Source organism: Hippocampus zosterae, chromosome 3 (genome assembly GCF_025434085.1).
Source record: "Hippocampus zosterae strain Florida chromosome 3, ASM2543408v3, whole genome shotgun sequence".
In the NCBI taxonomy this organism is placed as follows: Eukaryota; Metazoa; Chordata; class Actinopteri; order Syngnathiformes; family Syngnathidae; genus Hippocampus; species Hippocampus zosterae.
The window spans coordinates 16,405,838-16,421,302 of record NC_067453.1 but is presented as its reverse complement, the minus strand read 5'-3'; the positions used below and the strand labels follow the sequence as shown (position 1 = coordinate 16,421,302).

Here is a 15,465-nt window from a genome sequence, read left to right as displayed (position 1 = left end):
AATGACTTAATTGCATAAATTAAAGTCGCGGTACCAAACATACAATGAGAATGAAGTCCAAATAAATTAGTAAAAACAAAGTTTAAGTGTGTGTGTGTGTGTGTGTGTGTGTGTATGTGTGTGGGTGTGTGTGTGTATGCGCGTGTGTGTACATGTGTGCATGCATACTCACGTGTTTAATAAAACTGCGCCTGTCCTCCGAAACCTCTGGGCCTAGTCCGGCCACTGAAGCTAAATCTTGACTTAAAGGCGTGGCAATGTCTTGAAAATGGCTTCCAACAAGATCTAGTCTTTGATGGCACAGCTTGATTCAACTACTTGCAGCCTCTTTTCTTCAAGCTGTTCTTTTAATAAAAGTCCAAAAACCATCTCAACTGCTGGACTGAAATTGACGACTTTGTTTTTTAATGTGCATACATGATGTGATCTTTACACCGATCTGTGGTTACCATGCGGCTGTAAAATCGCTGTTCTTATTCCGTATAATGGCACATGTAAACATAAATATCACATAAAAACAGTTGACCAGAGATCTTCAATCAGAATGAATTCAATCAGAATGATAAAAAATAAATCCACATGTAAACCTGGCTAATGAAATGTATGCTAAGTAACACACTTAGTATGCATACTTAGCAAAAAAAACAACAACAAAAAAAACACAAAAAAACCCTGAAGGCTGACAAATTGTAGCGTTTTAGTTCTAGTGGGTTTAGTTGGATTAAAAGTCCATGGATAAAGACCTCTGCTGGGCCATCTCGTAGCGACCTCTCCTATTGGCAGCCCTATGTAGGTACATGTCATAGCCGGCGCCTTCCCCCGCTCCAAGGTCGTCTTCGTGGTCCTCCAAGACTCGGTGGTGTCGTTCTGCCAGGCTGTACTGCGTGTGGAAACTGGTGGCGGCTTTGACGCTAGGCCAGCTTTTCTTGCGCAGGCTGCTGGTAGAGTCGCGCAAAAGAAGAGGTGCCCTCTGGACATCGCCTCGAATCGATCTGATCTCCAAAGAGCCGCGAGCCGCCCGGTGAGCGCCTTTGATGGAGTTGAGCGAGGCCTGAGAGCCACAGTGGTGCTCATGAACGCAGCGTGAGCCTGAAGATGACCTTCTCAAGGCTTGTAGGGACTGAAGCTCTTCTGAAAGATCTCCCTGGTCCCCTGACAGCTTCTGTGAAAAAAAAAAAAAACTAGCACTCAGAAGTTAACATTGTTTTACTTAAACTTAACTTAATGTAAAAATAATGTACAACGGTGTCCTGTGAGGATGTCTTGAATACACTTTTTGATGTCCAAGTCTTTGGTTTGATCTGCTGATATTGAATCCCAATCCGATACATCGGCAATACCAAAAAAAAAAGGAGCATTCATACAGATGGTCATATAACATTTATTACATTATCACATTTCATATTAATATAGAAATGTAAATACAGGCATGTACATACGGCACATACATTTGTATATTTGTTATGATTTAGTATATATTTGTATTGATATGCACCAATCCACCAAAGCAGATCCAAATTCTCAAACTAAACTAAATTAAATTTTCTTTTTTTAAGCTCTAAATCTCCTGATACACATTGAACAAGTCAAAAAGTTTAGAACAGTAACCTTTTCTCTGAGGGTCAAGAGTTCATAGTGCGGAGGCTCAAACGATGAGTGGTAGTCCCCTCGCTGGAACAAGTTATTCTTGCGTACCAACACCTAAAATGTGAAAAACACAATCGGTATTTGAGCATGAGGAGAACCTTTCGAAAGATAAGACAGTCTTGATTTGAAGATGAGCTCATGTGATCACCTTCTTGCGCGGCTGCTTGATCTGCACCAAGATGGAGATGACAAGGAGAAGCATGACAACGCCTGTGGACACGCAGATCACCGTGCCGTGAGTTCTCGTCATGTGCTGGAAGATTCCTTTCTGTTTCTTCTCTGTGCGACAAAAAAACACGGGATGCTCCTTCACGCTCAACGGACCTTTCATTAAGTATATCAGCACAATGGCATAACATATACTGGATTGAAAGTACAGTTGTGGGAAAAAAAATATCTGCCCTCTTCACAAATGTAAAGGCTATTATCCACAAAATGAAGCGATGGCTCATCTAAGAAGAACATGTAACGAGCTGCAGGACTTCCTTGTCTTAGTGAAGGTCAGTGTTCATGACTCATCAATGAGCAAGAGACTGGGTCAGAAATTACTGTAGCCAAAATTTTTAAAAAAAGTGGTGCTGGGGGTGGGACACTCACTGGTTAAGAAAAGAACAAAATACTAATTTAACAAAACTGAATAAAACAAAATTGGAAAAAAAAGTCTCATTAGTAAAATCCAAAACTGACAAAAAATATAATTACTCAAAAATACGAAGCAACAATAATCAGTTTGAAAAAATAGAAGACAACAGAAAAAGACGATGACCAAATATGACTTTGTGACAGCCAATTGACTTCCTGTATGCATGAATAAGACAGAGCATAATATGCATCCATCCATTATCTGAACCGCTTATCCTCACAAGAGTTGAGGGCATGCTGGAGCCTATCCCAGCTGACTTCGGGCAGTAGTTGGGGGACACCCTGAACTGGTTGCCAACCAATTGCAAGGCACACATCGATGAGAAAACATTCTCACTCACAGTCACACAGAGAGAATGTTCAATTAACCTGCCTGTATATTTTTGGAATGTGGGAGGAAACCGCAGTACTGTACCATGAGAAAACCCACGTAGGCACGGGGACAACATGCAAACTCCACACAGGAAGGCTGGGGCCGGGATCGAACCCACAACCTCTGCACTGTGAACCAATCGACCTCCATGTCACCCCAGAGTGTAACGGATGCTAGCTATTCCTGGTTCGAGTTTGCATGTTCTCCCCGGGCCTGCGTGGGTTTTCTCCGGGTCCTCTGGTTTTCTCCTACATTCCAAAAGCATGCATGGCAGGTTCATAGAACACTTTAAGTTTTCCCTCGGTGTGAGTGTGAGCATGGATGGTTCATCTATGTGTACTCTGCGAATGGCTGGCGACCAGTTCATGGTGTCCCCTGCCTACTGACCGAAGACAGCTGGGATAGGCTCCAGCATGCCCCGTGACCCTTGTAAAGATGAAGTGGATTAGAAAATGGATGGATGGATAGATAATTTATCAACAACAAAACAATCCAAAATATAACCTTTGCAGTTGCTTTCATCCCAGGGAAAGACACAGTTTTGTATTCCGTTGCACACCAGAGAAGTGTTGATGCACATGTTACTGTGACAGAAGAAGGTGCTGCCGACACACGGAGCTGCCAACACACACGGAGTGCATTGTTAAAGGAGAATTAACAAAAGACGAAGCTCTCAATTTATCGGTCGATCTATGTTCCAATCCTCACCAATGGTCACGAGCTATGGGTCGTGACCGAAATCCCGGATACAAGCGGCCGAAATGAGTTTTCTTCCGTAGGGTGTCCGAGCTCTCCCTTAGAAATAAAGTGAGAAGCTCGGCCATCCCGGAGGGGCTCAGAGTTGAGCCCCTCGGGGATGATATTTATATATTTTTGGCAAATTTCAACCTGCTGCTCTCACACTTGTATTGCAAATATCATGTGACCCAACTCAGAAACCAGGTTCGCGGACGGTATGCTGTGACAAGTTCCATAACTATGGTTTGACGACATAATGAGTTGAAACCAGCCTTTCTCGCATTTTTTTCAAAACATCATGTCGTGCATCTTGCATGTCAAGAATGAAAGTTGTCAGCTCACGATCAGCGAAAGAGGTGAACAACATCCGAAAGCGACTGAGTCGGCTGCTCTCGTCCGCCCACATCCTCACCACGCCCACGCCGGTGTCCAGCATGATGTCGTTGGCCACGGTGCTGCAAAATTTGGCCTGTAAACAACATAGCAACAGAACATTTTCTTCCAAAGAGGCCCTCGTCATCTTTTATCGCTCTTTTCAGTATGTTTGAAACAATAGTTGTCAGATGCGTTATTTGTAGCAGAACACAATTGACGTCCTGTACTTTAAGCTGTATTTTGTCTCTATGGATATGGTGGATAAATCGAGTGAATGTTGTAAATTATAGAACAGAGAAGATCCCAAACAAAGCGAAACCTCCCTCTTTGGGTTCGTGGAAAATATTTTCTCACAGCAATGCATAAAATGTTAGCTTGCTTTGTCTATTGTGTTGTCATTTGAGCAAAGCATAATTACTGCTCTCCGAGCTAACATCATCTTTATATCCCACTGAGTTTTCACTGTGTTTGTATTTAAATCTAATTACCTGTTGGAATGTTAATGACGGCAAACATTCTGCCTCACGTTCCAAGAAATGTACCTTCCACGTGTTATGGCCCACTACACGTGGGATATTGGTGAAGAAAATACAGTCAGCAACTTTCACCTGCACACCGGGTGATAAACTGTAATGGGTATTTGACATCTAAATCCTAATTTTTTAAAATACTTGTTGGCTTGGATTCCCTGGACAAGTCAAAACCCTCGCACACATACACAAGATGACTGCAACAGAAAAGCTTTGATACCTGGTGATCTCTTTGGAAACAACGAGATTCAGAACACCCTAGTCTGCACAGCGGCCCATTCGGGTTCCACTTGATGCACGACAGGTACACAATCTTCTTTTTGAGTGACACTGCTCACCTTCAAGCGAAAGGCTAATAATCATCGTTCAGGCCATTTAAATGTTTTCAATCACTCTGCCTTAGTCGCGTAACGTGTCAGGTTTTGTTTACTAGCGGTGCAATCTGGATATTTGCCATATTTGATCTGATATTTGTCTGGATACGAGTTCCAACAAAGTCTGTGAATAACCTTGAGGTCTTCGATGGCGTTGCTTCCATCATACACAGCCACAAAGTTCTTCTTGCACTCGTTGGAATTCTCCATCTGGTACTCCAAGAATCTCAGGTAAATCTACAACACGTAATGACAACGTAGAGGAACTCAGGTTTTTAATTCATCATCGTCCACTTTAACAACCGTGAAAAAAAAGAAAATTATTTGGACCAAAATCTTAATGTATTTCGAATTGCCTGCTCTCAGTGCGCCCACAAGTGCACACTAAAGGACTCAATCACGTCTTCTGTCTCTGACTGTTTGTATTTGCTTGGGCACAAATTGAAAATTTAATTACAAGCACAAGATGTGGCCAGAGAGGTTGTTTTTTTTCCACAGCACATTTACGACAGTAAAGCCATATTATCTGTTTTAGCATGTCATTCATTCATTCATTCATCTTCCGTACCGCTCGATCCCTACTAGGGTCGCGGGGGGTGCTGGAGCCCATCCCAGCCGTCTCTGGGCAGTAGGCGGGGGACACCCTGAATCGGTTGCCAGCCAATCGCAGGGCACACATAGACAAACAACCACCCACGCTCACACTCACACCTAGGGACAATTTAGAGTGTTCAATCAGCCTGCCATGCATATTTTTGGAATGTGGGAGGAAACCGGAGCACCCGGAGAAAACCCACGCAGGCCCGGGGAGAACATGCAAACTCCACACAGGGAGGCCGGAGCTGGAATCGAACCCGGTACCTCTGCACTGTGAAGCCGACGTGCTAACCACTGGACTACCGGGCCGCCCTGTTTTAGCATGTGTCGTGCAAAAGTGTTACGTTCTGAACTGCAAAAAAACCTCTTTAATTTGTGAATAGCAAATCATTGCCAGAGATGGGTTGCACCTTGTTGTGAGTCGGGGCGCGTATGGTCCAAATGCAGTCCACTGCCTGGTCGGGCTTGACCTTGTACTCCTCCTCCACTTGGCTGGATCGGATCAGGCCGTCAGCCCCGGACAACTCAAACTGACAATCTTGAGGAAGAGAAAGAAAGGAGGTAGACCACTGAATCTCAGCATTGTTTTCATTGATGGATTAGTCATTTATAAACTACCTGGTATGGGGTTGAGGAGCCCCCCCACATGTAGATAGAACTCCGGGTCTTTGGATGGAACAAAAGAGAGTACATTTGAGTTTCTCGCAATCATTTCAAATTAGCAGCATTATTTGTGGGGAGAGTAGGCAGCAAAATGTAGAGAACCTAGAGAGGTGGGGGTATGCCCCGAAGAAGTGAGACAAAGTACATTGGAGGCTCAGAGAATCGTCAGGTTACAAGAAGAGGTTGAGAAAGTGCAGTTCAACAACTTGGGATCAACTGTTTCGAAGCAATGAGGAGAGCTGAAGACATTACAGATATTTACTGAAAGGGACGAGGAAAGTGTCGAGAATTTTAGGGCACGGGAGGGAGACCAGACATTTTGTAAGCTTCGAAGATGGTAACAATGACCAGAACACAGGAGACAGTGCTGAAGGTGGCAGAGTTGAAGATGCTGGCTGTAACTCGATACAACAGCTTAAGCTTCCTGATGTTAATTTTGATCTAAAAGGGTGATATTATTTTAAACAGGAAAAACTAGTTGTGAGTGGCTATGAACGCGATGGAAAAGTTCTTCGTTGGTGGTCAGAACAGGTGCGACGGGAGAAGCCCTCCAATGCCACCTGTTGGTCACAAACAGAACAATCATGACAGTCTTAAAGCAATATTTAATTCACAAACAACACGTACGTCAAATACTTTTGTGTACAACAGATTGACAGTCTTAACTATGAGACATATTCTCCCATTTGCGCTTAAGTTGGTTTCTTATACGCCTTTTTTGAGCACTTTCAGGGGGGCCATGATTCTCCCGTCCTGACTCAGGACACACCCACCACGTGTAACCTCGGAAAATTGGTGCGCAACCGGCAAAGAGACACGATTCAATGAAGTCTAAGTGTAGTCCTAATTTCCATAGAGTTTTCATAAAATGTGACTTTCATAGTAATCGCTTTTTAGTGACAGTTAAAATTATTTAAAATGTGAACTATGATACTGTATTTTGGTCCAGCCCAGCTCAAGTCTAGCACAAAGTCTAACTGCATTGTGTGATTGGGGTTTTCTTGCTTTTGGTGTTTTCCAAGACAGACGCCGCTGGAACGTAACGTTTTGTGCCGTTGTGGGAGAGAACGTAGCCAAATTGTTTGCCGGTCTATCCAACAAAAGCGGCTCTGCTCATTCTCTTTAAAATCAGCACAGAGCAAGGCGCTGCGGTCTACATGCCATGTAAATGCAGGAGATAGGTGCAAACTATATTTAATAGGAACTGCAATAACGAGAATGCACAGGTTCAGGAATGAGCTTGTCTGTGGGACACCATGAACAGGAAGCTTTGAAGCCTTAGCAGCTAAGGTGTCAAACTCAGGTCCTGGAGGGCCACTACCCTGCATGTTTTCCAAGTCTCCCTGTTACAACACACCTGATTCAAATGAACAGGTTCAACGTCAGGCTTCCGCAGAGCTTGCTGATGATCTGATCATTTGAATCAGGTGTGTTGCAACAGGGAGACTTGGAAAACATGCAAGGCAGCGGCCCTCCAGGACCTGAGTTTGACACTTATGCTTAGCTGAAGCAGCCACATTGAGATGGTTTGGACATGTACACAGGAGGGGCACTGGTATTCTTGGTAGAAGGATGGTAGAATCAGAGTTGACATGTCGGAGGCAAAGAGGAAAACCAGACATTAGATTCATGGAAGTGGTGAGGGAACACTTGCACAAACGTAACTGGGGTTAGAAGAGAAAATGCAAGGAAGAGCAACACGTCAAAATAACCAACTAGATCACTTGTGTCAAACTCAAGGCCCAGGGGCCAGATCCGGCCCACTACATCATTTTATGTGGCCTGCCAAAGCAAGCCATGTGTGTCAACTTCCATGATCCTTGCTCAAATATGTACCAAAATATCAACTTGTCACACATAAATAAATAAATAATCTTGAGATTTTGCAATAATTTTGCTACCCAGTTTGCGCTCAGTTCAGTTATGTTCAGTTGAATGATAATTGAACAAACTATTACCGTGGACTGCTCTCAAAACTAATAATACATCAATTTGTTGTGTACAAGTAATAACACGATGAGATGATGAAACATTTATTTGGTGTCACTGTCATAACGGCCCTTTGAGGGAAGACGTAACTCCAAAGTGGCCCACGACAGAAATGAGTTTGACATCCCTGAACTAGATGAGAAATTTAATGGAGAAATCGCATGTGAATTGATTCTGAAATAAAATGCTGTTGAATTAACTGAATTGTAGAAAAGCAGAGCAGATTATTTTTTTAATGTTAAAGGATGTGAATTTGTTTAGAAATGCGGAAAGAGAAAAATCTGACAGATTTTTTTTTTTTAATAATAAGTATATATCAAGCGCCAAAATGATTAAAACAAGTGATCACCTGCAGTGAAGCTGTAGCGGACGTGGAAACCGATCCCCTCCAGTTCTTCATCGCTATAAAAGCGGATCCACATGAAGCGTCCACTGGAGAGGACCAGCCCAGGGCAGGTGGCGCCGCAGAAGCGGTCAATGAGCGGTGAGAAACTGAAGGGGCCATCGCGCACCTCGATGTGGTCGAAGCGACACTCGAAGGACGCCTCGATGTAGAAGGACTTGTTGAACTGCAGCTCGATCCTCTGCCGGGGGAATGCTGCGGAGTGAGTTACAGGGTCATTATGGCACCAAACTTATTTCCCTTCAAACCAGGTATCCTCATCAGCAAGCTCTGAAGAAGCCTAATTACAATGCTGATCATTATAATGAGGTGTGTTGGAGTGACAACAAGCAGGATAGCAGCCCTTGAAGACTGGGTTGGGACTGCACTGCTTTGAACCAACTTCACTCCCAGAGTAGAAGATAAAAGTTAAGAGAAAGAAAGTAAACAGCTAAGTCGAAGTAGTTGCACAAATGTGCATTCCCTGTTTTAACTAGGGGTGCAGATGTGTTCAAAATTAATCAACCCTGTTCCAGTGTACCGGTATGTAAAATAGACGTCAGCACACAACTGCCACCATTGTTTCTGATAAACAGCACATAAAGTTCCACTGTTCTAGTGGCCTTTTCCTGACATGAGTGTAGTCACAATTTATTGCCCAGTGTTTTAATTCAGGCCACACAGTGATCGACACGTTAGCACGTCCGCCTCACCGTGCATAAGTGCAGGGTTCGATTCTGACTCCGGCCTTCCTGTTTGGAGTTAACATGTTCTCCCTGTGCCTGTGTGGGTTTTCTCTGGGTACTCTGGTTTGCTCCCACATTCCGAAAACGTTCATGACAGGTTAATGGAACACTCTAAATTGTAGGTGTGAGTGCGAGCGTGAATGGTTGTTTGTCTATGTGTTCTCTATGATTGGCTCGCAACCAGATCAGGGCGTCCCACTCCCCCGCCTCCTGCCCAAAGACAGCTGGAATAGGCTCCAGCACCCTCATGAGGATAAACAGATGAGAAAATTGATGGATGTTTCAATTCAACTAATCGCAGGTTTGTTTGTTTTATGGGGTGAAGCTAGCTCACGTTTTTTAAACTGAAAAAAAAATCACCAATTCATGTTTTATGTGCTCCTTCAGAGTCACAAGATGACGCCAAACCCCTATATAAATAGGATAGTCGTAGTCCATTTCATCCAAGGAGGTACTAATATTGTGGGGTGGACCAACTGTAAGTTTAGCCTGAGTTGTTACAGTCTGTCTTTGCCACATTTGTTTGTCCACATGCACTTTTGGTGCATTTTTTTTTACTTTGTCATGTATGTACAGTACCTTCTAACACATACAAGCACTCCTTGTTGGGGGGGTAGGTGTTGGGGTAGTTTGGGGAGCTGAAGCTGCCGCCGTCTGTGTGTCGTATCCAGTTTCCACAGTGGCGAGAACGTGGTGGCCTCTGAGAGGGTTTGAGCCCTTTGGATGCGCCACCATCATCTGCACAGTAACACAGAGCACAAGATGCAACTGAGGTTCTAATGCTGGGACGAACAACTCGTGGCCCGTGGGCGACATGTACAAAAGGCGGGGTGAAATACAAAACATAAAGAAACAGAATAAAATGCAAATCTGAGTGTGCCGGACTGCGAGTATACAGGTGTGGATCATAGTTTTAAGTTGTAATATCACCATTCACCAGGAGATGGCAGACATAGCATTAGTTGCACTTACACTTTTCTGTATTACAAAGTGCGTAGGCCTAATATTTCTGGTCAGATTTGGAATGGTATGCAAGACAGATATATCCCACTGGGTTTCCATATGCCATACGGTGACAACGATGATCTGGAAGCCAAATGTCTTCAATATACAACACAAACAAGGGAATTGACCCTGCCATTCCAATAGTTTTTGGATGAAACTATGTACCGAAGTATAAAAGTCAAAAATAAAGATATATTTTCATTGTCAATTATATACAATACTCACTATGATAACTTGATACAATGAAAAAACATACTTTTATCTAAACAAATATACGTAGATAAGAGGGTTTTTTAAAGTTGTTATCCTTGGCTAATGAACACAGTTAATCGAAGGAATCGATTCGTCGACATTACTATTCGCTGCGATATTTAGCAAATTTGGGGTCTTGAGGTAAAACCCGGACCCAAAGGCAATTCTTTACAAGCCACAAGAGCCGCTTTGCTGACATTTCCACTATTTTGCATGTTATCCAGGGGTCTACAGCATATCCCTGGAAGCGACAATACATATAAAAAAACAAATGATGGGACGTGAATGATAATGCGCATCTCTTTTCAACAATGCAAGAATACTGACTGAATGAAGATTGCAATCTTACCTGCAGTCTTCTGAGCCAGAGCAAATCCCTCCTGAATGAAAAGGAGAAGCATCCAGACTGTAAAGGAAGGCCACAGAGAGCGTGTGAGGACAAGCTGGGAATAAAGGGAAGCCAGACAGCACTTAACTGGATTTGTGTGTCTCTCCTTGTTGTCTTTGGCTCTGGATGTATATGACAGGACGGAATCCAAAGGGAAGTAATGAACACAGAACACTTGTGCCATCTGCTTGCTTAAGTCTCACTCGGCTTTCTTTTTTTCCTCCTTATTATCCAACCATCCATTTTCTGTGGCTCTCATCCTCATTCGGGTCATCGGAAAACTGGGATGGATCCCTGCTGACTTTGGACCTGAACTTCTCGCCAGTCATTCACAGTGGCACATACAGCATACACAAACAACCATTCAGCTCTGGACAATTTAGAGCAGTGGTCACCAACATGGTGCCCGCGGGCACCAGGTAGCCCGTGAAGACCACTTGAGTAGCCCGCCAGTGCCTGGACATTGTGATTTGCTAGTAGAAATTATGATTTAAAAATGCAAACATTGGCAGTACTGTGAGACATTTCGAAACACGATCAAAGTCTGACAATTTAAATCATCAAGTATTAAAAATAACACATCCTCATATTATTGAAGGTATTTTGGACAAATATGTTATTTCAGACGTGTATCAATTTGGTAGCCCTTCACACAATCGGTACACATGAAGTTGCTCTCACCCTCAAAAATGTTGGTGACACCTGATTTAGAGTCTTCAGTGAACCTAACATGTATTTTTTTTTTTTTTTACATCATTGTTGTACTCTACTCGTTGTGTGGCAAGTCGTCAATCTTTGTTGTTGTACTCATTTTAAGGCCAATTATCAAACTCGTGCTGATTGTATTGCAGGTCATCAAACTCCGTTGTACTGTACTGGTTCATGGAGGGTCGTCAAACTTCCTTCACAGTTGTAGTTTACTCATTGTATGGATAATTTTCAAGCTTACGGTAGCTGTTGTGTTGTTCTTGTTTTAAGTCATTTAATGAAAATGTGTTGTTTTACTCAGTCGTCGGAAGATCTCTCAAGTTGCAATGTTGTATGCCTCCTGAGATGAGCCTCATGTGCAAAGGCAGCAAAAAATATCAAAAGAGCCCAGCAATCACACGTTGTTCCACATTTGCCACACCCCACAGAAATCTGACCCAAATCCACGGGGGGGAAAAATGGTATGTTGATTTTACTCAATTTTATTTTGTCGAGTACTTGCACAATCATCTGGCTTTAGATGTGTTTTTCAGTATAGATATAGTTTACCTGAAAAATGTGTATGGATCCTGATGATTTTATTTCATGCAACCACTCAACAAAAAAAAAAAAAGATCGAGAAAAATCAACATACCATTGTTTTTAGTGTAGAGCAGGATGCCCGGCGGTGCTGAAATGTGCTGCGGCTTGCTGCCACCGTGCCATGTGATGCTGACCCACTGCACACACACAGCGCATCGCAACTTTTCAATAACATCTCAATGATGTGTCCGACGGCATTGAAATTCAAAGCTAGCACTCTGAATCATGCCTCTGGAAAACCAAAAACACATTTTGTGACACTATTAGGTGCACTTTTGTGGTCCAGTAAGAGTCAATACGACAAATGCATCAAGTAAGTTTCTCATATGATTTCAGTTTGCCTGTAGTTTGCATTGTTATGGAAATGGCCAGTTTACCAATGACTGTTGTTTCTAACATTTTGGGTAACTTACCCGCTTCAGAGAGGGCAACGTAGCCGAACAAGAGTGAACTGTAGTACATTGTGTGAAATTCTGGAACTTGTTTCCATGAGTGGTCAAGAATGGGAAAGTAGTTTTGTTGCGATTTGAAATTTGAATCACAGTTGAACAAATCAGTTGAACAGCTAATCAAATGGGAAGTCAAATCAAATGAGCCTTCGGAACAAACCGGATTATGGTTCTGAGCATGTGCCACATTGTTTTTGGTTCGAGTTGCATTTCTCCTAATTGATTTTCTTTTTGTCTTGTTTAAACTTGGTGTATGTATGTACATAAGTATGTTTAAACCATGCTGCACAACCAACCACACCATCATGAAATTAATATCTTCGTTACTTTTTTAACATGTGACCAAATAGGCGCCCAAAAAGAACATTTTCAATTCATCTTTTTTTGTCTGTACAAAAAAAAGGCAAGTGCTGTTACACATTGTTGCTGAGCTCAAGACCAACAACACCTTGATATAAAGATCAAAGGTGCTACTCACTTAACTAGCAACTGCTCAATTCTGATTGAACCAGAAAAGAAAATACAAGTAATGAATGTCTTACTCACCTACATTCATCTTCTCAGCTGGGAGTGTTGAGTGTTGGCTTTTATATGAAAACCCGAGCGACAATCCACATGTCTACGCCAATGTCATTGATACGTGACAGATGAAGATGAAGACTCGTTTTCCTCCTAATATTCCCCGACGCCAGCAGATGTGCGCCCTACCGGAGGAAGGAAACTGATACTCGCACATCACACGAGTCAAGATATTGAATCAGTACGCGAGTGATGTGAGGAAGAGCGATGACAAGAAGGAGGAGGAGGAGGAGAGAAGGAGGAGGAGGATGCTACAAGAGGGCTTTAAACCAAGAGAGAGAGATCACGCAAGTACAGCCAGACCAATACTGTATTTAGGCATTACACTGCATGGTTGTGCCCCATTTATAAGACCTTTTGACCATGTTTGTCAACAAGAGGCATAAGGGGTAAGTCCTGGTGGTAGAGAGTGAGTCCAGTTATTCACATCCAGGGGTATTTGTGAACATTGTGAAAATGTCTGTTGGACCTCACATTGAGATCTCCCAAAATTGTGTTTCAAACCAACTCAATATAAGATGGGTGACATTGGAGACAAGACAACTAAGTCTGTGGGACTTGTAGAGGGTTTCTATGAACACCAGCTGTGACACTGCGACTGCCACCGTGAGTGATCCACTCTTGGCATTAGTGAAAACCAGATAACGTTCAAAAGAAAAGTAAGCCAAGAGGCATTAAGGACAAATGCCATCACCACGGCAACCCCGTGGGGTCTTGCCTGCTGGGTGTGATGTAATCAGGTGCCTAGAAAGCAGACGTTGATGAACTAAGGGATTAAAAGTGAGACAAAATCCTCCTTCCTCCTGCTGCGGTCTCTCTTCCTGTGTGGCTGCCGGAAATGTTTGAAACCCCCTTTGTGAGCCAACGCAACAGCGGGTAAGTGTGAGGAATACTAATGCAGTACTGTTGTGACAAAGCGTATGTATAAGTTGACGAAATCAAGGTGAGAAGGGTCCGGTTCCTGCTCACCAAATCACACAACCTGCCCATTGCCTTTAGATTCAGTAGCACGAGTCCATGTATCTTCAATTAAATTCGATTTCTTGAACTAATCTAAATTCATTCTCGCAGGCCTAGAGCTCTAGACCTGAATGACATGAGCATTTTTTTTCATTCTCTGATTGCTTGGTCATCAGGAACATTTGTTGCTGTCAATTTTCACCAGCAAAACATGGGTGCAACAATATACAGCCATCCGTCCATCCATCCATTTTCTGAACCACTTTATTCCTCACAAGGGTCACGGGGTATGCTGGAGCCCATCCCAGCTGTCTTCGGACAGTAGACAGGGGACACACTGAAGTGGTTGCTCGCCAGTCGCAGGGCACACAGAGATGAACAACCATCCGCGCTCACACTCACACCTAGGGATAATTTTGAGTGTTCAATCAGCCTGCCACGCATGTTTTGGGAATGTGGGAGGAAACCGGAGTACCCACACAGGCACGGAGTGAACATGCAAACTCCACACAGGAAGGCCGGAACTGGAATCGAACCCGGTACCTCTGCACTGTGAGGTCGATGCGCTAACCACTTGTAACAATGTACACATGCTTTAATATATCAAAAAAATCGGCATCTCACAACCGATGGTTCGATGAGAAAGTGCACTTCTTGCTCGCCCTATCGTGGGCTGCTGCAAAGTGAGGTCTTCCCAGACAAGGAAAGACTCGAACCAAGTCGCAGGTACGTGATGGCCCGCAGGTTCGTTAACATGAAATGTATCCTTCCCCAATTCTTACTGCATCAAGCTATTCTTATAATGCAATGTGAACTCACTTCATGGAGTAGCTTTTGCGACTGGCTACGATGAGATGAAGAAATTGGATGGATAAAATGTTTGAGGTTGATCAATAGGATGGTGTCGAATCTGGCTGGAAGCTGTCAGACTTGTGCCCAGATAAAATTAGCCACTTTTCTGGGGTACACGTTAAATGGGCCGCTGGTGATGGAAAGTCACAAAGTTCCGATACTAATACAGTATATCTTTGCGGAATTGGTATTTAACATGAGTATGTACTTTTTGGGCAACTTTTTACTTTTATTTTCTCCATTTGAAAACTATACTTTCTAACTCCTTAATTTGTCAAACTAGGTTTCTGACTTTTTTTTTCAAACTCCAAAGATGACAACACTATATAAATTCGATGTCAATGGCAGGAGATTACATAGAGTCTGTCAACCGCGGTTGAGATATGGATTGAGGCGGTTGTTAATGTAAGCGTCAAGGTCCAACTTTTTCAACTCTGCCTGAGCACAGTGACGTCAACTGGCCATGACCGAATCCGGCAGTCCGCTTTGCTGCTGTGCTGCAACACAACGGACTGTCCAATCGGCTTGTGAGGGAAAAGTCATTCGGACGCCACCAACATCATCCGCTTTGCTCTCTTGCTCCTGCAGATGTTCTTCCACAAACCCGATACATTTTTGTACTTTGACTTGCTTT

At 43.2% G+C, this 15,465-nt stretch overlaps 1 protein-coding gene across 9 annotated transcripts; it reads right to left on the bottom strand.

The window, feature by feature from the left end:
* Window positions 1-383: 383 nt before the first annotated feature.
* neto2b (neuropilin (NRP) and tolloid (TLL)-like 2b) lies at window positions 384-14,740 on the bottom strand. Of its 9 annotated transcripts, none has more exons than XM_052060269.1 (13): window positions 12,987-14,740; window positions 12,044-12,128; window positions 10,663-11,015; window positions 9,636-9,794; window positions 8,278-8,526; window positions 5,895-5,942; window positions 5,687-5,814; window positions 4,815-4,916; window positions 3,743-3,869; window positions 3,167-3,280; window positions 1,796-1,926; window positions 1,609-1,701; window positions 384-1,162 (listed from the first exon to the last, which is right to left on the bottom strand). In XM_052060269.1, the coding sequence occupies exons 3-13, from the start codon at window positions 10,883-10,885 to the stop codon at window positions 722-724; spliced, it is 1,815 nt and encodes a 604-aa protein (XP_051916229.1). In that variant the 5' UTR covers window positions 10,886-11,015; window positions 12,044-12,128; window positions 12,987-14,740; the 3' UTR covers window positions 384-721. The 9 variants fall into 9 exon arrangements, with proteins under 9 accessions (XP_051916229.1, XP_051916237.1, XP_051916231.1 ...); XM_052060277.1 differs by having other exon boundaries at window positions 10,663-10,719; window positions 12,987-14,739; XM_052060271.1 differs by lacking the exon at window positions 12,044-12,128.
* Window positions 14,741-15,465: the final 725 nt, after the last annotated feature.